At 41.5% G+C, this 23450-nt stretch overlaps 1 protein-coding gene across 1 annotated transcript; it reads left to right on the top strand.

The window, feature by feature from the left end:
- The first annotated feature begins 451 nt into the window (after window positions 1-451).
- On the top strand, window positions 452-22550 carry impg2a (interphotoreceptor matrix proteoglycan 2a). Its single transcript, XM_029459408.1, has 21 exons — window positions 452-659; window positions 4276-4442; window positions 4526-4551; window positions 4666-4698; window positions 5578-5624; window positions 5942-6012; window positions 6096-6251; window positions 7122-7180; window positions 7284-7304; window positions 8555-8763; window positions 9951-9994; window positions 11126-11312; window positions 11630-12555; window positions 13098-13385; window positions 13478-13697; window positions 15112-15322; window positions 16475-16663; window positions 17860-18061; window positions 18804-18883; window positions 19388-19448; window positions 20323-22550. The coding sequence occupies exons 1-20, from the start codon at window positions 452-454 to the stop codon at window positions 19428-19430; spliced, it is 3387 nt and encodes a 1128-aa protein (XP_029315268.1). The 3' UTR covers window positions 19431-19448; window positions 20323-22550.
- Window positions 22551-23450: the final 900 nt, after the last annotated feature.

A 23450-nucleotide genomic window follows, 5' to 3' on the forward strand; every position in this document is an offset into this window, starting at 1 on the left:
ATCCCCCTCCCTCCAAGAGCCATCTGCACATCTACCTGAACCAGGAGCCGTCTTACACACCTCTCTTCAGCTGAGGAGAGAAACGGGAAAACCAACCGTGTCATAGTGTCGTCAAATGTTTTCCGTACGCGTTTCTGTTGTTTTTCTGCGTCTGCAGACTTCTGAACTATGCACACTTGTAAGAAGCTGCTGTTGAGAGGACGTACATATCTACTTGATCCTTTTCCAACACGGATATAAACACAATCAAGGATTTAGCATGAGCATCGTATCTTGGAGATGCGTTTTCTACTCTATTGTATTTAGTTTTGTGGTCATATTTTTGGACATAAGGACAGGTATGTATTATAGGCAACTTTTAAACTACTTTCCAAAAGAAGAGTCAAACATTAAATCTTAAATGTTTTCTTTCTTTCGTGGTACCCCAGATGCAACACTAGAGGGTTCCTCTATGGGTTACCTGAGTGTGCCTTATAATCAGGAACCTGAGCTGATTCCCCGCGTCGTTCGTTTATCGGATGTCAAAGTATCTCATGAAGGCCGTGCAGTTGTCTCTAGACAGAAGCGTAGCATCCTGTTCCCAAATGGAGTCAAACTCTGTGCACAAGAGACCGCCCAGCAAGTTGTAGCAAACCACCTGAGCTACTTTCATCTCAGAGGTAAGACTGAACATGAATGAGATTAGATCACTGTACGCTGTGGATGGATATTCACACTGTTGTCCATCAGGTTAGATGAAGAGTGAGGACAGCAGAGCAGGAAGTTATGTCAGCAACAGCTCAATGTGAGGAAATAAAGATCCCGTAAGAAACTTTCTCTAAAGATTTTGTATCTTAAAATAATGACAGTATTGTAAATAGTGAGAAACGTTCTCCAAGGAGTTAATTGTCCAATAGGCAGGAGTGTTAACCTTTAGTTCACAAAGTGATCCACCTGGGTCAAGCAGAGGAGTGTAGGTGAGTGTAGGTCGATCTGTGGGGACACCAGATGCAATGAGGTCTTATGAGATATACATTTAGCAGACTGTGGTCTATTGACAGGCTCAACAAAGCACATTTATATTCATGCAGATAGTTTTGTTTTTATGTGGCTTAAAAGATTTTAGTGAGCATCCGATGCAACAGAACCAGAGATTTCATATTTTTTATTCCCAGCATCCATCCTGTAACAACATTACCCACAATGCAACTCAATCGCAAACAGTTTGGTCAGGGGATCGGTGGGTTTTATGCTAGTAGCGGCTAATGTAGCCTCAAGCAGAGATCAAAGCTCTGGTAAACTTCTTCTTCTCACAACACACCCTCATATTATTTTTAATTTTTCAAACTTGTGGTGTTCAGCCCTAACAGATGTTGCCTTGAGTGACATCACTTGAGTCAACTTTATGACTGTGATGTATAAAGTCGCCAAAGATATCTCAAACTCTGGGCACATAAAACCAAAACTGTCTGAATGGCTGGATACCAGTGGTGGAATGTAATTAAGAACATTTACTCAAATACAAGTACATACAATTTGTATTTCTGTACAGTTTTTGAGTATTTCCAATATATCATTTCAGAGAGAAATGTACTGTTTCACTCCACTACATGCACATACAGTAAATCAAATCAAATCAAATCAAATTTATTTGTATAGCCCAATATCACAAATTATACATTTGTCTCAGTGTGCTTTACAGACTGTACAGGTTACAACATCCTCTGTCCTTAGACCCTCGCATCGCACAAGGAAAAACTTCCTAAAAGAAACCCCAAAATTAAAGGGGAAAAAATGGAAGAAACCTCAGGGAGAGCAACTGAGGAGGGATCCCTCTCCCAGGACGGACAGACGTGCAATAGATGTCGTGTGTACAGGATAAACAACATAGTACAAATACAACATTTGACAGAAATTATGTTGTGTTGGAAAAAAAAAAAAGAAATAGAAAGTTTGGATGAATCCAGGAAAATGTCAATAAGGCTTCCCGGTGTCCAGCAGGACCAGGTCAGCAGGCGCTGTCACGATTCATGATCCTGACGTAAACTTTATCAGTGGCAACCTGCCACATGAGAGACAGACACTCCGGGGATGATACCCCGGATGGTGAGTTAGTAACATATATTTACATAAATGCATACAGATAGAGAGGGAGAAGAAGAGAGGGAGAAGAAGAGAGAGGGAGAGAAGGAAGAGAGCAGGGAGGTGTCCCCCGGCAGTCTAAGCCTATAGCAGCATGACTAGGGGCTGATCCAGGGCAAACCTGAGCCAGCCCTAACTATAAGCTTTATCAAAAAGGAAAGTCTTTAGCCTACTCTTAAATGTGGAGAGTGTGTCTGCCTCCCGAACACAAACTGGAAGCTGGTTCCACTGGAGAGGAGCTTGATAGCTGAAGGCTCTGGCTCCCATTGTACTCTTAGAGACTCTAGGAACCACAAGTAACCCTGCAGTCTGGGAGCGTAATGCTCTAGTTGGTTTATAAGGTACTATGAGATCTTTAAGATATGCTGGAGCCTGACCTTTAATTGATTTGTAAGTCAGGAGAAGGATTTTGAATTCTATTCTGTATTTTACCGGGAGCCAGTGCAGAGCAGCTAATACAGGAGTAATATGATCCCATTTCCTTGTTCTAGTCAATACACGTGCCGCTGCATTTTGGATCAACTGAAGAGTCTTAACCGACTTTTTTGGACAACCTGATAACAATGAGTTGCAGTAATCCAGCCTTGAAGTAACAAATGCATGGACTAGTTTTTCTGCATCATTTTGAGACAGGATGTGTCTTATTTTTGCAATGTTACGTAGATGAAAGAAGGCAGTCCTTGAGATTTGTTTTATGTGGGAGTTAAACGACAGATCTTGATCAAAGATGACGCCAAGATTCCTTACAGTGGTGCTGGAGGCCAAGTTAATGCCATCCAGAGCTTCTATGTCATTAGAAAATGCGTTTCAGAGGCGTTTAGGGCCAAGTATAATAACTTCAGTTTTGTCTGTGTTTAACATCAAAAAGTTGCTAGACATCCAAGTTTTTATGTCCTTAAGTATGTTCCATAGATACCTTTTATAATATTTACATACGAAGATCAACTTTATAAAATTAGACTTAGCTTAGATTTAGCTGATTATACTGCTATACTTAAGTAAAATTATGAATGCAGAACTTTTACTTGAGGAAAAAGTAATATTTTTAGATTTTGATATTGCTATTTGAAGAATCTAAATACTTCTTCCACCACTGCTAGATGCCTCTAGGGGGTAAGCGATAAAATATGTTTTTTTGTGTGTGATTTGTGTGAATTGACATCTCAAGAGACAGATGCAGTGCACCAGAGATTGGCAGCAACTTTGAAGCGATATATATTCAAGAGATAAGAAACATTTAGATCTGTTATTCTTTAAGAAACTCTTTAATTTATGTGCGTGTGAGTGGGCAGCGATCAAGGTGTTATTTCTGTCCGTGAACTCCTGGGCAGCGAGGCGTAGACAGGCTTGTTGGTGCCAACAGACTGTAACTGTCTGTGACTGGTGAAAAGTGGAGGTTTGTTATGTAAGATAGATTTGGATTTGGAGGTGACCACAGGTTTTCTCAGGCTTCGCAGTCGGCGGTGATTAAGGAAGAAGATTGTAGCACATGTTTATACACTGACTTTGGATCAGGGCCCAATCGTAACTGTAACTCATGAAAGGGAGTTACGTCATGAAGTTAAATGGGCTGCGTTTATATAGCGCTCGTCTCGTCTTAGCAACCACTTAAAGCACTTTACACTCACATTCATACACTGCTGGCAGAGGCACCATAGTGATAAACATTCACAGTCCGCCTAGAGCTGAAGTTTCGCCAACAAAATCATCTGCATAACACTACTTTATATGGAGATAGTGTATAGGAGTCAACTCAAGTCACAGTTTTGATGACTTGCAACTTCACATAACATAAAATAAATGACTTGAGGCTGGAGTTGCACTTGACAGTTAAAGACTTGATGACTCGTCTGTGTCCATTTAGGGTTTTTTTTCACTAAAGATCAATAATTAAATATCAAATTTAATTCACAGTCATACTGTTTTAACAAACAATCAACAGGTTAGATAATTTGGCCAGTAATATAATTTTGAGACGGGTACTAATACCTTGTCCTTTCTATTCATAAGGACTGGGTACTGCAGTGGGGGGAAGTGACATAACCTGTGACTTAACTTTCCCGAGAAAACATGACTCAGGACTTAATTGAGACTTGAGTCATATGTCTGCGAGTTCAACAAGCTTGTGTTTGTGTCCTTCTCTCTTCTGACCAGTGTGCCAGGAGATCATATGGGAGGCGTTTAAGATCTTCTGGGACCGCCTCCCAGAGCAAGAGGAGTACCAAAGCTGGATGAGCCAATGCCAGGAGGGCACAGTCACGGCCCAATATATTGGCAGCTTCTTTAGCCAATCAGAGGAGCATCAGGCTCTGGTTAAAAAGGTAAGTGAATAACTAAATGCTTTAACTTAAAAAAAAGAAGTACAGAACATAATATAAACTGTAACTTCTTTTTCAATTTCCAGAGGATGTCAATGCCAGGTTTGAAAAGGTAAAACAAACATCTTCAACCTCATTGCTTGCTCACAATTGTGATCATACATTTCTTGATCTCATCATTAAGTGTGTGTTTTGTAAACGTGTCTGTTCTTCCCACACTCTGTAGTGAGCCCACCAGGTCCTGGCAACATATGTGCAGGTAAGGTTGTCAAGGATCTTCAACCTTACTTGTTCATATTCCCCCTCGTCACTCACCACATATGGCTTCAGATGTCTCGTGTTCATTTGTGTTTGATTTGTTTCCTGTTTTAGACTTGTAATGCTTCTATCCAAGCTCTTTTTCCACATGTTGTGCTTCCCTCTCTCTGAGTTTGAAATATATATTTTTCAACTTTTTTATTATTTTCAACAAATCACATAAAAAACAAAACAAAACCAACAATGTAGCCACAGTCTGATATAGCTAATGCCTTCCATTAAAAACACATATAGGAGCTATTCCCTTAAAGTGGGGGGACATATTCCTTCATCAATGGCGTAATATGTCCCCCCACTGCACCACTATGGATCTTACTGACTTCTTGTGGAGTTAGCCTGACTCTGTCATGTAAATATAATGTCTGGCATATAATCATATATAAAAGCTAGCCGTTTCCCCCTGTTTCTTGTCTTTATGCTAAGCTAAGCTAACTAGTCGCTGGCTGTAGCTTCACATTTAGCGTACGAATGTGAGAGTGGTGTCAATCTCCTCAACAAACTCTCAGATAGAACAATCATTTTTAAGTGTATTTCCCAAATTAACTATTCCTTTAAGTCTTATAATAGTTTTAGGAAAACAATTATTTTCTATATGCTATATCAAGCTTTGGTTGAGACTCTACTTATTAACAGAATAAATGAATCATTTGGTTTTGTTAACAGGATTTGTTGATTTAAAATAAAAATAAAAGAATTACCGTAGCCTCATTCTTTAGATCCTACTCGTATCTCTACCTACAAGTGTGCGTCTATGTGCTTATTATTAATAAATAATATGACATCAGCACTGTTGAAACAATCTTCCACTCTTCTTCAACAGCACTCCGACACCACGAGCACCGGAAGCTCCTGAAGCTCCTGAGCTAGGTCAGTGACACCGGAGGTCATGTGACTTTGATCACATAAGGATCCTGCCATATCTGCACCTGTGCACAAGCATTTTGGTTTCAGTGTCAGTGTGTGTGTTTCCAAGAACGTATTATTCAAGCTTTCTATGCAGTTAGTTCGTGAATCCTTTCTGTCTTTAGTGAGTTTGGCTGTCGGCCACCTCAGGTCGGGGTCAGGGCAGTCTAATCCATACAGCGAATCAGGAATCACAGCACCTGCCAAAGGTACATGCTCACTTCCACTTGAAATAAACATGCAGTCCCTTTTTTGTTTCCCACATGAACTCAACCACCCAGAAGACTACGCTAGAGGAAAGGACGAGGTGGAGGAAGCAGCCACCGTCGTCCCAGAGGTGGAGGAGAATCCAGTGAGTGCACACAAAGATTATTTCAGACTCACTAATGTGCACACGTAACCGCTATACAACTGCATCTTCTTCTCATGGCACAGCTGGACAATGCCATCGCCGTGCAGCCTCCCACCTTCGCTGTGCTGGAGCAGGTGGTGGAGCTGAGCCTCCTCCTGACCGGAGAGACGTACAGCCACGACCTCCAGGATCCAGCCAGCCTCCAGCACCAAACACTCAGCAAACAGATCGCTGAAAAGGTTCGTCTCTGGCTCCATATCCTTCTGACTGTCTCTCTTTATGACTCCCCTTAGTGCTACTGTATCTTGGCTCCTGACTGGACTCCCTTTTTATGGTCTGTGATGGATGCATTGTTAGTTTTAATAACACACATTTTAACAGCAGAAGTAGTTAAACTGTTAGGCGGGAGTTCAAAAACACTACTATGTGCCATATACAAGTGTTATGACGTGTCTTGGGAATAGATAAACTTTTGCACAGGCACATGTATGCACAGGTACCTTTGGAAGAACTTTCAGTGGATTTACAGGTACCTTTGGAAAATTCAGTACATTTGTTTTGGTGCTTTCCCCTGGCATCATAAACACAGACTTGATGTTCTGCCTACAAAGGAAAACATTTCTCTTAATCGCTGAACCTCAGTATAAACCCACACACACTGCGAACACACACACACACTCACGTGCCTTGTAGAGATTATAAGTGTGAGGACAGGGTAGTAAATGAACGTAGAGAGGGAGGAATCGGAGGACAAGCCAGGAGACAAAGGACCCTGTCCCCTCTCTCTCTGATAGATTAAATAAATGTGTCAGTGTAAACTGGGGCGGCAGTGCGGAACAGTATAAGGATTGTTTTTTCTTAGTGCCTAGAAACAAGGCCTTGTAGACCAATAAAAAAGAGTTGACCACAGTGCAGTCGTCTGCCTCCAGAGGATAAAGATCTGGGCCACAGCACAAAGGACTCAAGACTTTTCAGCTGCTTTGAACAAAATGAGTCCTTTTGGAATAATAAATCTGATTTATTTTGCCAAGCAAGGTCATTGCAACCCCGTAAAATAAGAAACAAACTCCTCCTATGGCTTCTTTTACGATCATTTTTTGTCCTTGCAGATTGAGGACGCTCTGCAGGAGCTTCCTGGATTTAGGCGTGTGTCTGTGATGGACTTCAGGTCAGTCTCTGGGTGGTTTTATTCTAGATCTGGACAACAGAAATGACCCAAACTACCTCGACTTGTAGCATTAACGCCATTTCCCTCTCCTTGTTTTATGTAGGCCCCAGAAGGACATCCAAGGGTGAGTCATCATTACCGGCTGTGGTAGTTTGACCTAGAATATTCTTGTATTTAAGCCCACAGATCCCTATCAACCATCCGTTAGCTAGAGCTGCGTGAGTGTGCGTGTGGCGTTACCTTCATCTCGCACTCTATTCACCTGTGAGCGCGTGCTAAGGTGTTTCAGTAGTTTCCTGTGTTAATGGTCTTAGTGTGGTTGCTCACATGTTAAGTGGGATCAGGATGGGTTCAGCGGAGAGAGCAGGTGCTCTTCTACAGAGAAGATTATCTGGGCTTTACGATGTCGCCGATCAGCCTCTGGAAGAGGGATAGAGAGTAGGAGAGTTAGATGGAAAGTTGTTGTGTGTGTCAGGGGCGCGAAGGTGAGAAAGAGCGAAAGAGATGAATTTGAAATGAAATAAATACACAGAGGGAGAGAAGTTAGTGGTTAATGGAAGGATCTTTCCTGTTATCATACTATCGGTGGTGGAAGAAGCATTCAGATCCTTAACTGAAATAAAAGTAGTAATACCATAGTGTGAAATTACTCCATTACAAGTAAAAGTCCTGCATTTGAATTTGAACTGAAGGTTTAACATTTTTGCAAATATACTTTTGCTTTCTTGTGGAGCGTTAGCTGATAGCACATATGTACAGTAAATATAAGGCTGCAGCCAGCAGCTGGTTAGCTTAGCTTAGCATAGAGACTGGAAATAGAGGGAAGCAGCTAGCCTGGTTCAGTCCGAAAGTAACTAAATCCACCCAATTATAGCATTTTAATGTTGTAGTTGGAGCCAATTTGAACAACTTTTTGTACAATTAGGCAGTTTCACTTTTTGTGACACAAGAATTATTTTATTTTTTTAAACAATAGCACAGAAAAGCAACATCATTGCCTCATGGCATCATAACATCCACAATATACAGATGACAAACATTATAGATTATGGATTACGGGCATAGTGTCTTTATACAGCTCTTCATACTTTGCATATAACGTTCTACGGTTATCGTCAGCTGACAGGTACATCGTGCAGTTTAACTTTAACAAGTCTTGTGAGGTTTTCATGTTTATTATGATGATATTGATCATTCTGCTGACCTTGGGCCTTTACAGCAGCCACTACAGCATCAACACTCAGCAATAAATATACAATATGTCAACAAAAACTAAACATTATAATCTTCTTAAATGTAGAAGTGGTTTTAAGTGTACCTAATGGAGTGTAAATCACAACGATTCCACTAAAATGAACATATTTGTGTCTTCAGGCTGGATGGCGTGGTGGTGGACTATGCTGTCACAGTGGTGGTGGATGGAGCAGGAGTGAGCTTTGAGCAGCTGGACTACTTGACCTTGCAGTCGAACCGGGTGGAGAACTCGTACCGTGAGGTCATGGAGCTCCCCACGGTGGTGCACACCATCAGCGAGGTCAAAAACATCATCACTGAAGTTCTGCATAACGACGTGCTGGAGATCGGTAAGCCCGATGGCCAGTGTTTGACTGCACTGAAACAGAACACACACATGCCACCATTACAGCTATTTATCTAATTGACATGGCAGCAACGTCACTGGGAACACATTGGCAGAGTTAGTGCATGCAGTGCAGGGCAAACCTCCAAACGTCATATCAAATAGAGACACGGTAGACGCAGCATTGATATGACAACATACGCTACACTACTTAAGAAAACATTCCAGGGTTTTAATAGTCTCATCTTTTTCTTATTTGACTGCTCTTTCTGTCAAAGCGGACAGAGACAAATTTAAAAGAAGTTTCAGCTCAAAAGAGCTCCTCAGTTATAGGAACTGTGTATTTATTCAGTGACTTATGATTGTGACTTGACTTGTGATTTATGACACTCAAGTCCTTGTCATTAAGCAGTCTGCAAAAGGGAGCTGAGGATGTTTGAAATGTTTTGCCTTTTTCTTTACTGTAGTCCTTTATTTGGACTTGCAACCAGTGGATCTTACGGCTACAGCACTTTATCGGACTCATGATCGACAGTATATTGAGAAAAAGAGTAAAAATTGTTGCAGCAGAAGAAAACAAAAGTAAAACACACCTAAATGCTCACACAAGGCGGTCTAAACCGCTGCATCTGTTAGATTGAGCCCTTCAGTAAGTAGGTTAGCTCCCTCCTGCTTCCGGCCAGCGTCCTTCTCCATGTGAAGACATTGAATGATGTGATAATGTCTATAGCATCTCTCTTCCTCCTTTGTGATTTCTCCCTGCTCATGTTTTGGAGAGAATGCATGTCATTAGTTTACTGTGTTAGCAAACTTCCCTGGAGATGCATCTGAGGCACGCATGAATTATAAGCTTGGACATGTGACACAATGGCTAAACACTCTCATATGGCTGACATGTGCGGCTGGGGAACTTAAAGGCACAGCTTGGCTTTGCTTTTTCTGCTTTAGTGGCAGAGGCAGTAATAGCCTTGGCCCCACAGCGGCTGATATTCAGTCCAGATCTTGGCACTGATTTGTAGATCTTTACCCCTGAAGGTAATGCTGTCAAAATGAAGGCTATCAGTGCTGCAATGGTATCATTTAAAAAGGATTCTGCGGACTCCTGCAGGCATGCTCATTTGATGTTTTTGGCTCATGTGTATGTTCTGTGTCAGTTTGTTTAAATATTTGTTTCCCCCACTGGTTCCACAGTGTCTGAGGTCCCTGACTCTGTCGACGCAGCAGACGGACCCGTGGTGAGTTAACAAGTCACCTCCGCTGCTATCATGACAGCAATCTCTCTCCGGGCTATCCAGCTGCTCTGAACTGATAGATCACTTTTGTTTAAGGAGCTCGAGAGTTGTGGTGTGACTGATTGTGATGTTATCACAACCCACACCGGTGCAGGTAAGGGATGAGCTCACCGCTGAGGATGAAGTGAGGCTTTGAGGATTACTTTGGCTCTTGTTATATAATCCGCTGCTATTCTGGGGGGAAAGGCCACAGACCACCACAGCGAGTAAGGAGGCGAGACAGCACATATGAGTTTATTCAGACAAGTAATACCATCGTAAGTCTGTCTTTATTTTTGCTGTCTTGTGGTCGACTGTGTGCTTTGATAGTAATCAGAGTTTGGGTTGCACTAAATGTGTCTGCTGGTTCACTTTACAGCTCAGCTCGCTAAGTGATTAATTTGACTCATTATATGAGTTGGGAGAGTTTGGCAAACTTCTCGTCAGTAATTGATTTGCAGGCAAGAGCGCAGAGCTACTGTGCCACTGAAGCACTTTGCTGCCCTGGTTCAGATCTGGAACATTTTACAATAGGTTGAGCTGCTGTTTTTTCAGCTTTCTTTTGAGGTGATGTTAGATGTACGGAGCCTGCAGCACGACTACAATAACTCTAGACTTTTTACAGTTCAGCCAATACATGAATCAAAAGCTATCATGCAGAGAGAGAGAGAGAGAAAATAAATAAAGCTTGTGATGACAGCTTTTTGTTTCGTCTGAACAGCTAGCACCTAGACGTTGTCCAATTTGCTCCTGTCACGGTGGATTTTTGATGCGTTCCGTGACTTTTTCTCCCCCCCTGACCTGCTGGAAATCGCCTGTTAAAAAACTCACGTGCAGCCCACTTTGACTCTCACAAACACACTCAATAAAATCTTTTCTAAGGCAAATCATAACATTGGTACAGACGATGTAACGTAAAAGCCATTCCCAAATCTAAAATATGTTATTTTATTTTTTCTCCACAACCATCTGGCGACCCCTAGATATTATCTCGAGACTGATCTTTTGCTTTACCTTTTAATTTAAGACACAAGCAGTGTACTCCAGTGAAAGAGTGCAAAAAGCTTTGGATAATGAAGCCTCTTTGTTATGCAGATTGTTGCTGCCGGTGAGCCACCAGAGGTCATGATCCTAGAGGAGGACACCAAGGATGTCGACAAAATTGACGTCCTGCCTGAGCCCTTCGAAACCAGCTCAGAAAATGACGTCATTGTTCTGGAAGAGAGTGGAGTTGTGTCTCTGTCTGATTCTGTCCTGACCCCTAGTGCACCTGAAGTTGGCAGTGAGTGTTTATCCTAAACACAAACATACATTCACACATGCAGTTTATCCCCCTATGGTGTTTTTATTTTTTAATTCTACATCTAGTATGTTTCCCTTTTTGTGACACTCAGACACCTACTGCTTCATGTTTGCACTTAAACTACTTCCTAGGCAATAGACGGATGATTTTCTGTCCTTCTCAATTCTCATCTTGTCGATCTTAAATTAAATGTTTTGTCTGGTTTACCGGATAGATCTGTGGATCTCTGGAAAAAGGTGGCCAGTTCCTCTAAAAGGACACCAGCAGAGATTGAGTTTCTTCTCATGTTTTTGCAGGTATTGAAGAGGAGGGTCTGTTGCTGGGGGACACGGTGCAGACTCCTGCAGTAGAAACCCCCCCACTAGAGGAGCTCCCAGCTGAGCTGATAGAAGGAGTCACACTACCTGAGCCACCAGTGGAGGTCGAGGCCTCCGGTTTGGGCACAGACGACCTGAAGAACCTGCTCCAACCGTCTGCACCCACAGAAGAAGAAGTGCATCTTGAGGAGGCTGCTTTAGAAGATGGGACAGAAGATGTTGCCATAAATGCAGAAGCCATCTCTGAAGCTGAACCTGAGGATGTTGAGGTTGCGGCAGTGGGAGAAGAACCTACAACTGCATCTCTGGAAGAGGAGCATCTGGATGAGGTTGTTGTGAATAAGGCAGATATTCCAGAGGAGTTTGAGATCTCCACAATCGCAGCTGTGACCATAAAAGAAGAAGGCCTTCCTGCTCTCGTCCCATCTCCCGAGACTGTAAATATAGCGACTGAAGCATCAGAGCCGGAAGCAGCAGAAACAGGTCTGCTTCCCGTTGGTGAAGAGTCCAACCCCATAGTTGAGGAAGTTATCCCCGAAGAACCTGCGATAGACGCAGACAATAATGTGATGTTGAGCTATCCTAAAGAAGCTGTACCTTCAGAGGGAGACGTGGAGGAAGCAACAGAGAGCGAGGGACAAGAGGCGAAGGAGGAGACCGCACCTGAAGCTCCACCTGTAGAGGAAGAGGGCCCGGCAGCTCCAGAGCTCTCGGCAGAGGATCTTACAGAAGATGAGATCTTACTGGTCAACATAGATGAACCAGAGCCACCAGTGACAGATTACCAAGGCCCTGCCCAACCGACTGCCCTGTCTCCAGAGAGGGAGTCGCCTTTCACCCGCATCTCTGATGTCAACCCTGCGCTTGAGGGACACCCTGACGTCAACATCCCTTCACTGGTAGAGGTAAAGAAGCAAAGATGAACTAAATACCAAATGTCAGTTTTTGAAACAGATAATGACTGCTTTGCTTTTCCTTTTAATGTTTAAACTTGTAGTTTTTGTGTAAGGAAACTATAATGATACTGCAGCAAATGCGAGGGTTTTTCCATTTTCAAGAACAGGGCTAATGTGGGACTAACCTGGCAAGTCTCTAAATCAAATCTAATCACATTTATTTATATAGCCCAGTACACATTTGTCCCAACAGACCCTCTGTCCTTAGACCCTCGCACCGCACTAGGAAAAACTCCCTAAAATAAAATGAAAGAAACCTCAGGGAGAGCAACTTAGGAGGGATCCCTCTCCCACGGACAGACGTGCAAAGGATGCCATGTGTTGAGAATAAACAACATCGTAAAATTACAACATGATGTGATCAAATATGAAAAAGATGGATCCAGGAATAAAAAAAGCTTCCCGGTGCCTCCAAAGAAATGTATATATTCATCGACGTGACCTTTAGTAGGGTCAATCTCTCATCTCTCATCTTTTTTTTATCCTCCCAGATCCAGACCACTAACGTAGGCTTGGATGATGCCACCATTGGAGACCAGGACTACGACGTGATCCATTATGGCTATGATTTGATTAACCACACAGAGGAGGGCAGCACTGGCTTTCCGTTTGGTGTGGCACACGGCACAGACCAAGCCAGTATCGCCATGCCTGTGAACCCTGGACGAGCACTGATGGTGTTCTTCAGCCTGAGGGTGACCAACATGATCTTCTCAGAGGATCTCTTTAACAAGAGTTCCCCAGAATACAAAGCTTTGGAGCAACGCTTCATAGAGCTGGTAAACTCCTCTCCTTCACTGTACTTGTGGTTATCAGTATTCCCACCGTTGTGCCGTAACATCAAACTGGACATTTTTCAATCTTTTCCCAGCTTGTGCCCTACCTGCAGTCCAACCTGAGTAACTTCGAGAACCTGGAGATCCTGAACTTTAGGAATGGGAGCATTGTGGTCAACAGCCGGATGAAATTTGGAAAACCTGTGCCTCAAACCGTCACCACCACTGTCTACCTGATCCTGGAGGACTTCTGTAACACAGCCTACCAGACCATGAACCTGGCCATCGATAAGTACTCACTGGACGTTGAGTCAGGTAGGTTCTCACCGATATACAGTGTAGTGTTTTGACCAAGACAGCAACTGTGATAACATTAACAGTTTGAAGCTTATGTCAGATGTTTCTTAAAGGAAATATGCTTCTTTGCTTTCAAGCAGAAAGTTAAATTAGTGGTCTGTGAGGTAAATAAGTATGAAGCTGGAGCCAGCGGACGGATATCTTAGCTTAGCATAAAGACTGGAAGCGGGGGGAAACAGCTAGCCTGGCTCTGTCCAAAGGCAACAATATCTGCTGACTAGCACCTCTAAAGCGCTAGACCAGGGGTCTTCAACGTTTTTCAGGTCAAGGACCCCCAAACTGGTGTAGCATGGTGCAGGGACCCCTTACTATATATATTGTATAGAAGAGGCTTGAAGAGGTCCGTGCGGTGTGTGTGTGTGTATGTGTGGGGGGGGGGGGGGGGGGGGGGGGGGGGGGGGCTGCTTCGATCCTGTCATTTAACTCTCAGTATGAAAGCGTAGTTCCCAAAATGTTGAACTACTCCCTTGACGAGTGTAATCTCAGAACAGTGTGTGAAAAGTCCTGGGAAAGCAGGTGTCGAATCCCTGTCTGTGACACTTGTCTCAACAGCTGGGTTGAGATAATCGAGGCTTCCGTGGACAGCAGCCAAGTCGACACATATCATTATCTGCACTTTGACCAGCTGATTACAGTCTGCAGCTCTGTTGGTTTTACACAGTGTGTGTATTATATTGCCATCATCTTTTTTTATGTGGCTCAATTATGGAGCCAGGGTTAAAAAAGAAAAGAAAAAGGGTTTGGGTTACCTAACCCTAACCCTTTTTCTTTTTTTTTTCATGTGGCATCGGCCTCCAGGTTTCTGTGTATGACAACATCAACCAGCTTGTAATTGGCCATTCATGATATCAGTGATTCATGCTTGTGTTTACAATCATGGCTGAGCTGTCATAATCTGTCTGAGTCACTGCCAGCACACATCTCTGGATCCCAGCATGCATTTGGGCTAGAAAAGGAGGGAAAATGGCCTTTGTATGTGTCTGTGTGTCTATTTTGGATCTGAAATACTTAGAATTGTGTGTGCAACAATAGGTTATATTTTTGGTTATATTTTTTACATTTTTGGTTAAAGAGTAGAACTTATGTACTTATGTAAAAATGCATATTTTTGCTGTCATTTAAAAAAGGGAGTTGGATAAGAAGATCAATTCTCTCAGTATCAATCTTCTCATGTAACTCTGGGCAAGAACGCACATATTCTTATACGTCTCTGTTATTCTCTTTTGAGATAATAGACGTGAAGGAATTTACTCCCCTCTTTTAAACACTTATCACTACATTAAAATATAACAACGTTTAGTCAGCCTGCTTGTTACAGTTTCTCTTGATAACCATTAAAAGTCGACACTTCTGGTTCTTTTTTTATTTCCAGGTGACAAGGCTGACCCCTGTAAGTTCCAGGCGTGTAACGAGTATGCGGCTTGCAAGGTGAACAAGTGGTCGGGGGAGGCGGAGTGCGTCTGTAATGCTGGCTACTTCAGCGTGGACAGACTGCCCTGTCAGAGTATCTGTGAGCTGCGGACTGACTTTTGCCTCAATGACGGAAAGTGTGACATCATCCCCGGCCAGGGAGCCATCTGCAGGTGGGTGGGGATTAGGGGAAGTGAGCTGCGTGTGTTTGCGGGAAATGAGCGTCTGAGTTTGCAGGTTTTGCGTTTCCCGAGCTTCATCACAGAAACATCTTTTCAACAGATCATGCAGCAGGCCAGATTCTTAACTTCTTGTTTTAAAGCGTGTTAGCACGGCTGGAGGTGGATCATGTGGAGATGAAAGATGTTCAACGTACTAAAAAGCTTTTTATTTTTTATTTAGCTCCTCATATTTTGAACCAACTGCATTGAATAAGGATTTTTAAACTTTAATAAGTCATTAAACTTTTATGTTTTCTGGCCTGGATCAAGATTGTTTTTAAAGAAAACATTTTGAGTCAACACTCAAATATTTGACAGTTTACTATGTTGATTTCAAAGGTACTAAAGGTACTGTACAACAATGAGCACCATTTGAGGAGACATAACTACTAAGATACATTTTTATTGTGAAACATTTTTCAGTTCCACGATGCATATTATCACATTTTTGTTTAGTGAAATAGTGTTTATCATTATGGTGTTTCAACCCTCTTATATTTATTTTATCATATAAATCATTTCAACCTGCAAACAATTTTGCTGTGTGTGTGTGTGTGTGTGTGTGTGTGTGTGTGTGTGTGTGTGTGTGTGTGTGTGTGTGTGTGTGTGTGTGTCTAAGCGTGTTTGTGCATGTTGACATGATGTAATCCAAATCAGTGACAGAAACATGTCCTCTGGCTCTGTTGAAACTCTTGTATGTGTTGCACTTTAAATTGAATAATTATAACCAGACAGATACGTGGCTGTGTGCCAACATGAATGCTAACCTTCGTTTTACATCTTCTACAACATCATTAAACATGCAGGCGGCTCCAGATGCTGTTGGATTGTTGTTTACTTCACGCCTCCCAACCAAAAGTATTGCTCCGTGGAGACAGGAGAAAACAAGGCATTAATGATTTAATGCCACATATGGAACATTATAATTGTTGTTATTAACTTTTGTTGAGACACGATTGAGGAATCAGTCAATCATTTTCACATTCTTTAATCATTCAACACAAAATAAATGAACACAAGAAGCAATGATTGGTGTGTTGCTCCTCTGCTGGTACCTGTATGTTCAGTTTAAATTCATTTAGCCGACACATTTTCACTCTTCAGGTGTCGCGTCGGGGAGAACTGGTGGTACAGAGGAGAGCACTGTGAGGAGTATGTATCTGAGCCGCTGGTGGTCGGCATAGCGATCGCTTCTGTAGCTGGGTTCCTATTGGTGGCCTCCGGAGTCATCTTCTTCCTCGCCAGGACGCTACGGGATCAGTACGACAAGGACGAGTCAGAAGACCCCATACGGTAAAGAAAAGCACTGAAGTACCACATGGCCAAACTTCTCAACAGCCCTCCATGAATTAGATTCAACATCTAATCCATTGTCATGTCATTCTGCCTTAGTCTCTCTATAGTTTCTATATTTAGAGTCATCAGGGAGTAACATAGTGGTGAATAAATGAATATGTAATTGTGTCCTTAACAAACAAATCATTGTGCTTCTTTCTACTTCTTTAACTCTGGAGAACCTTCTTATGTTGTGTGGCCAAGCTTTGTTTAACCCTACAGAACTATTTATTTTAACTTCTAGTGGAGATCTTACATGTTTCCAAAGATAATAAATATGTCAGGCTGAATTTATTTATGCACAAAATATATTATATTGGATGTAAAGATGCATCCGTATGAAGTTGCATCTAAAAAACATGCAGCTCTGGGTTTGAATAAATGTGCAATTTATTTCTGGAACAAGCAAAAACATAATAAATAAATATATATGTATATTTATACAGTATATATCCATATAATACTACACCATAGTATATGATCCATTATGTTTTTGTCAGCCTGCAAAAGATGTTAAGTGTTACTTCTTACAATCCTTACTTTTCTATTTGATAGTGAACAGAAACGCTTACATTTAGTGTGTTTGAAGTTTTCTCTCCTCCACGTAATCCTTTTAAGATTAGAGGAGCCTGGTTACTTTCTTAAGGGGACTGAATAAGTTGAGACATCCCATGACTCCGTCCCTTTACTCCCCTAGACTGAAAGCAGTAGGTCTCCCTTTGCCTGGATGTCTCTTCCCTCCTGTCTTGCTTTGATCCTTCCTTTATACTTTTTCTCGTTTTTTTTGCAGACACAAAGATACACAAAGTATCTGTTCACCATCTATCAGTGTGTGTGTGTGCGTGTATGTGTGTGTGTCTGGCATTGTTTCCAGAGCAGCCTGTGGAGAATCACTGTGCTTACCTAAGCCAGTTAACGGATCAGATATGGTGTTGATATATTTCCAACAAACCATAAACACCTAACACAAAAGGCTTTCTATTAGTCTGGAGAGGAACTAATAGAACTCCTCCAGGGCTAATGAAGGTTAATCTATGCTGAAGTCTTATTCACGGCAGCTTAGTTATCTTTTCTGGCTTCCTTGACAATGTGTTGCTTTGTTTGTCATCCTGCCTGTACAATGTGACTGATTGCATGTGTGTGTTGCTCCGCAGGCGAGCAGAGAGTCTCCCGTCTCTGGAGAGGGCAACCAAGTACAACCCTATGTACGAAAGCGAGGCCACAACAGGCTACAGCCACTACTACCGCCGCTATCCTGAAGCCCCCGTGTACAGCAGCGCCAGTGCTGAGGCCTCCACTGACTTCAGCAGCGAGGAGATACGACACATCTATGAGAACAGTGAACTGACCAAAGAGGTGTGTGTGTGTGTGTGTGTGTGTGTGTGTGTGTGTGTGTGTGTGTGTGTGTGTGTGTGTGTGTGTGTGTGTGTGTGTGTGTGTGTGTGTGTGTGCCACATTAAGAGACTCTAATTTTAAGGTTACCTTCACTATCCAGTTAAATGTTAACCAACTAAATTGCAGTGATTACATCAGTACTGTGCGATCGGGTACATTGACTTTTTAAATAAATGGGGGGGGACCAGTGGAGAAGTAAGTAAGTAATATAGTGTTAACATCAAAATATATGTAAAGTATCACACATTTAAAGTATAAGTATATAGGTAGCATGAAAAAGCACCTCAAAACTGTACTTAAGTGCAGTACTTTGAGTAAATGTACTTAATGTGTGTTAAATTCCACCACTGGAGGTGAATTATAGTTTATTTAATTAGAGTCTTCTTACTTTACAGCCTCTGATCCTCACTGGGCTGGTTTTCATCATAGTTTTTCAAAAGCTTTGTTTTCTCCGTGCACATTAAAGCACAGAGGTAATGACCCAGGCCCAGGACATCACGTCCCATATCCAGATTTTACCTGACAAGGATCTGAATTGTGAAATATCAGGTTGTAAACTTTTGACTGGTTTTTGTGCCATTAATTAGGAAAGTCATTGTATTTTTCTCCGTGTAAAACGTCACGTTTTGTTTGAGGCACAGCCTGTTTACTGTTTATCTGCTTGTGATGTAATGTTCCCGACTGATACCATGTGTTTCTGCAGGAAATCCAAGACAGGATACGCATTATTGAGCTCTACGCAAAGGACCGACAGTTTGCAGACTTTGTACGGCATCATCAAGCGTGAGTGCCTCTCTTGTTTTTCCTTTCATACAGCAATGAGATAAACACATGGACCAAACAAACCGGGATAGGAGGAAAAAGGGAAGTGAGTTGGAGATACGGGAGTCTGCTCAAGATTGTGCTGAAAGAAGGATTAGTTTGTTTGTTCAGAGCTGGAGGACAGCGAAGAGTTCAAGCCATGCTAAACCAGCGGGTGAAACAGATTTATCATTCTTGAATCTTCACCAATTAGTTCCTGAGCTGATTCAATAAGACAGAAACCATTAGTAGACACAGACATTCCTTTGTCTGCCAACAGACTGGCAGTAGCGACACGTCTGTGTGCAAAAGTGGTGGTTGCTTTTAAGTCGTATCTGGCTGTAAATCACCGCTCTGTGCGCCAGAGGGATGCCTCTTGTCAGATAACCCTGAGTTAAGCTGTGGGTACTTGTTAATGCAGTTAATAAAGCAACTAGTTTACCTAAAAGATGAAATCTAATGTGTTTGTGTTTGTATGTGCCGCAGTGTCGTGGACACCCGCAGAGAGAGCTCCTCTGCACACACATGAAACTCTCCTGTGAACAAGGTATTTCTTCTTAATTTGAAGAATGTGTAGCAGCTTCCTAATTTCAATTAAGAGTCCTCTCAAGAAGAAAAATACCAGCTACACTATGTTGTGTACTCAAATATTTAGCAAAACTGGTAGTAATATGGACCTTTCAATAAGGAACGTGGCATATATAATAAATAATACACTATATGTAGAGTCCTACAATCAATACCAAACAGATCACATCTACAGTTTCATCAAAGGGTACACATTATTATCTAATGCTTATGGACCAAAGAACACATAACTATAACATATATGTATATAAACTATGTATAAGATGGAAATAACTAAACAATTTGAATAAGGCAGCTGGAATTAAAAAATAATTTGCATGATTTACACCTTGTAAGCAGGACAAAAGAACATTAGCATTAGATGATAAGATTGACATTACTCTCACGTCTGTACGTTAAATATAAATATACAGACGGTTAGCATAGCTTAGCATAAGGTATGGAAGCAGGTGGAAACAGCTAGCATGTCTCTGTTGAAGGGCAACAAAATCTCTTGCTTAAGATAATAATAGTGGCGGGACAGTGTCCGTAACCTTTGGACAGAGTCAGCTGTTTATCCTGTTTCCAGTCTTTATGCTAAGCTAAGCTAAGCTGCTAACTGTAGCTTCATATTTACTGAGTGGTATCAAACTTCTCAACTTAAGAAAGCAAATAAGTGTATTTGCCAACAATTCTTTAAAAGTGGCTGAATCATGACCATTTGAGATACTTTATATTATATTAGCAGAAAACCTTAAAACAAGATATGATGCTAGAAGACTGTGTAGTGTGTTTATCTAATGCATGAAAAACATGGACGCTGCAAACTGACGCCCTCTTTTCCTGCTTCACAGAAACATGCCTCTATGTTAGAAAAGTGAAGCTCCCTGTCAAGACTCCACTTCATCATGGAACTCAGAATCTGGACTGTCATCCAGCACCCTGCTCTTTATCTTCTCCACCAACAACCCCTCTCTGTTTCTACGTATTTCCCAGAAGTGTTGACTGTTCTTCCTCCTTCCTTTGTGCCTTCTCTTGACTGGGTGAGCTGATTGTGACATCAAGTGTTGCTCATGTACTTGGACGTCTCCCTCTGCGGACAACTGGACTGCATCCTATTACTTGAAATATTCATCACAATACTATCTACAGTAGAACTTTTGCTTAGTGGAATAATCAGTTTTGTTTCATCATGTCATGTCTGTCCATTCTTAAAGGGAAGAACTTAAAACTGTGAATATGTGTATAGTATTACTGTTAGGATGTTTGCTAGTTAAGATACTACTCTCTATTTTTTGGTCTCTACAATGCTCATATTTACTCTTTAGGTCTTCTCAGAGAGACGCTGAGAGAGCTGCTCTTTCTTTAGTCAATGGTGCTATTTTGATTTATAATGTAGTGGTCTATGATGACTCCTTTGTACAATTTAAAAGCAACACCAATGGATCAACTCTGTAGGTATATACTGCTGCACATTAAAGAAATAGTCCAACGTGGAAATATGCTTATTCTCTTTCTAGCGCTGACTTAGATAAGAAGATCGATTGAACTCTCATATCTGTCCCTTAAATATGAAGCTACAGCCAGCAGCCGTTAGCTTAGCTTAGCATAAAGACTGGAAACAGCTACCCTGACTCAAAATCTGCTCGCATAAGTACGTGTACATTAAACAAACACGATATAATGTGTCAATAAGGTTCAGAGCTTACGTTCAGACTAGTTGTTTCCCCCTGTTTCCAGTTTTATGCTAAGCTAAGCTAATCATTGCTTCCTGCAGCCGATGTACAGATATAAAAGTGGAATCTATCTTCCCATCTAAATCCCTGTCAGAAATCAAGTAAGCGTATTTCCCAAAATGTCCAACTATTCCTTTTAAGGTGGCCACATTTACTGCTAGCGTATGTATTATTACTGTTCATCAATGTAAGAGCAGCCTTTCACAATCGGAACGTTTTCCAGCTCCAATCAGAGACGTTGGTGTTTCTTTGTAAATGTACGTCGTGGTAGACATGAGAAAGTGAAAACAGTGGTGATGGGAGAAAGGCAGAGAGCATGAACCCTCTATAGCTCTGGGATCCAGAAATAAGTGAAAACACGTTTCAGTGGAAAAATGCTCCGGGGGCAAGCAGCACTGGGATTTGATCAAATGGTCTGCTTTCATATGTCACATGTAATGCAACTGAAAAGCAAGCTGATAAACAACATGCGCTCTTTGGAATGACAACCTCAAGCTGAGTCTCCTGCTGAAAACACGTCAAGGTTACCAGCAATTCTTAAAAAAACCCAGAAACGATCTGCCTGTGACTGCGGGTTTGGCCGTGATCCTGCTCCTCAGTTCTCTCTCCTTGTGACGGACTGTTTGCAGCATGCAGTTGATTATAATCTGCAGGTTTTCATTTGTCGTCGGCCAGCGTGCCCGTCAGAATCAGACACTTAGATGACGTCCTAGCTTCTTGTTTACATTATATGCTTTTCGTCCTTTGCTCTTATTTTAATAGTCTACACAAGCGACTAAAACCGGTGAAGCAGACTGTTGTGACAATGTCATGCCTTTTTCAATCTGCATATTCAGTTTTATTTTTATATGCATACTTTTGTTTAGGATGTGCATAGAGTTTTTGTCGTCCTCCGCCTGACACCTGGACAAACAGCCAATCATCTCATCCAGTGTTCTGGCATGTAAATAACATCATTAGTGAGAGTTGTAGGATTTAAATCATGTGTGTCTCAAATGTTTCAACATATTCTTTTTATACTAATCACTGTTTCACCACTTTAACAGTGTTATCAAACCGTGCAGCTGTGTAAAATACTCATAAATAAATTGTAACGTGTACAAGAATAAGAATTTTATATAAAATGCAGACTCTGGTCTGGTGGTAGAATGTAATTTAGTACATTTACTTAAGCGCTGTACTGTAGTGCAATTCTGAGGTACTCCTTTGTACTTCTACTCAGCTGTAGTTACTTTTCAGATCCAGATTATTTTTGACAAAACACATAATCATGTAAAATAAGATGTTTCGTTATCAAACACAAAATGCCTTCTTTCTTGACCAGCTACAAAACATTGCTGCTTACATATCAAAGGATCATTAAATAAAACTCTAATAATTGAATAGATAATATCATGCTGTATGGTTGCAATTGTACAAAATTAGTACTTTTACTTTTGATACTTTAGGAATATTCTGCCGATAGTATTTCTTCACTTTCAATTAAAGGAATAGTTCAACAGTTCAACAGTTTATTGGCTTTCTTGCAGAGAGTTCGATGAGAATGTATCAGCAGCCAGTTAGCTTAGCTTAGCATAAAGACTGGAAACAGCTAGCCTGGATCTGTCCAAAGATACCAAAATCAGTCCACCAGTAACTACTAAAGGAAGGGGTTGTAACATCTTTATGCTAAGCTAAAATAGCCATCTCCTAACTGTAATATTAAAGGGGTACTGTTCCTTTAAAAATGTATTGATACTTTTACTTTAGTAATATGTGAACACCTCCACCATTGTTCTTGTCTCGTTGTTAAGAACACATAGAGCGGGAAGAGCTCTTTCTCTTCGAGTGACTGATATATTTGCTTTTCCCACTATGCTGTTAGACCAGGTGTTTAGCTGCTCCTGGATAATCCCAAATTAGCAGATTAGCCTCAGGTATGGATTATAGGCTCGTCTGTGGCCATAACAGCTTCTAAAAGAGTGTAAACTACTAATCAGCCTGCGTCACACACTTATTCACATATGTCAGGGTGTGGCTGTGCATAAATTAAGGACAGTGTGACCTTTGACCTTTGTGTCATTGTGCTGCACTATATCGGATCCAGCTGCTGTTTCTTTTGTTATGCTTTAGTGCCAGAGGTTTGGATTATATTTGGTGTGGTTTGGTGAGATCAGCGGGTGTGTTGTTGGCCCGTCATTTAATTTAATTAAATTTCAGAAAGAATCTTAACCAGCATGGTTACGGAGCGGGAGGGTTTGCTTGCT

This window comes from Cottoperca gobio, chromosome 21 (genome assembly GCF_900634415.1).
Source record: "Cottoperca gobio chromosome 21, fCotGob3.1, whole genome shotgun sequence".
NCBI lineage: Eukaryota > Metazoa > Chordata > Actinopteri > Perciformes > Bovichtidae > Cottoperca > Cottoperca gobio.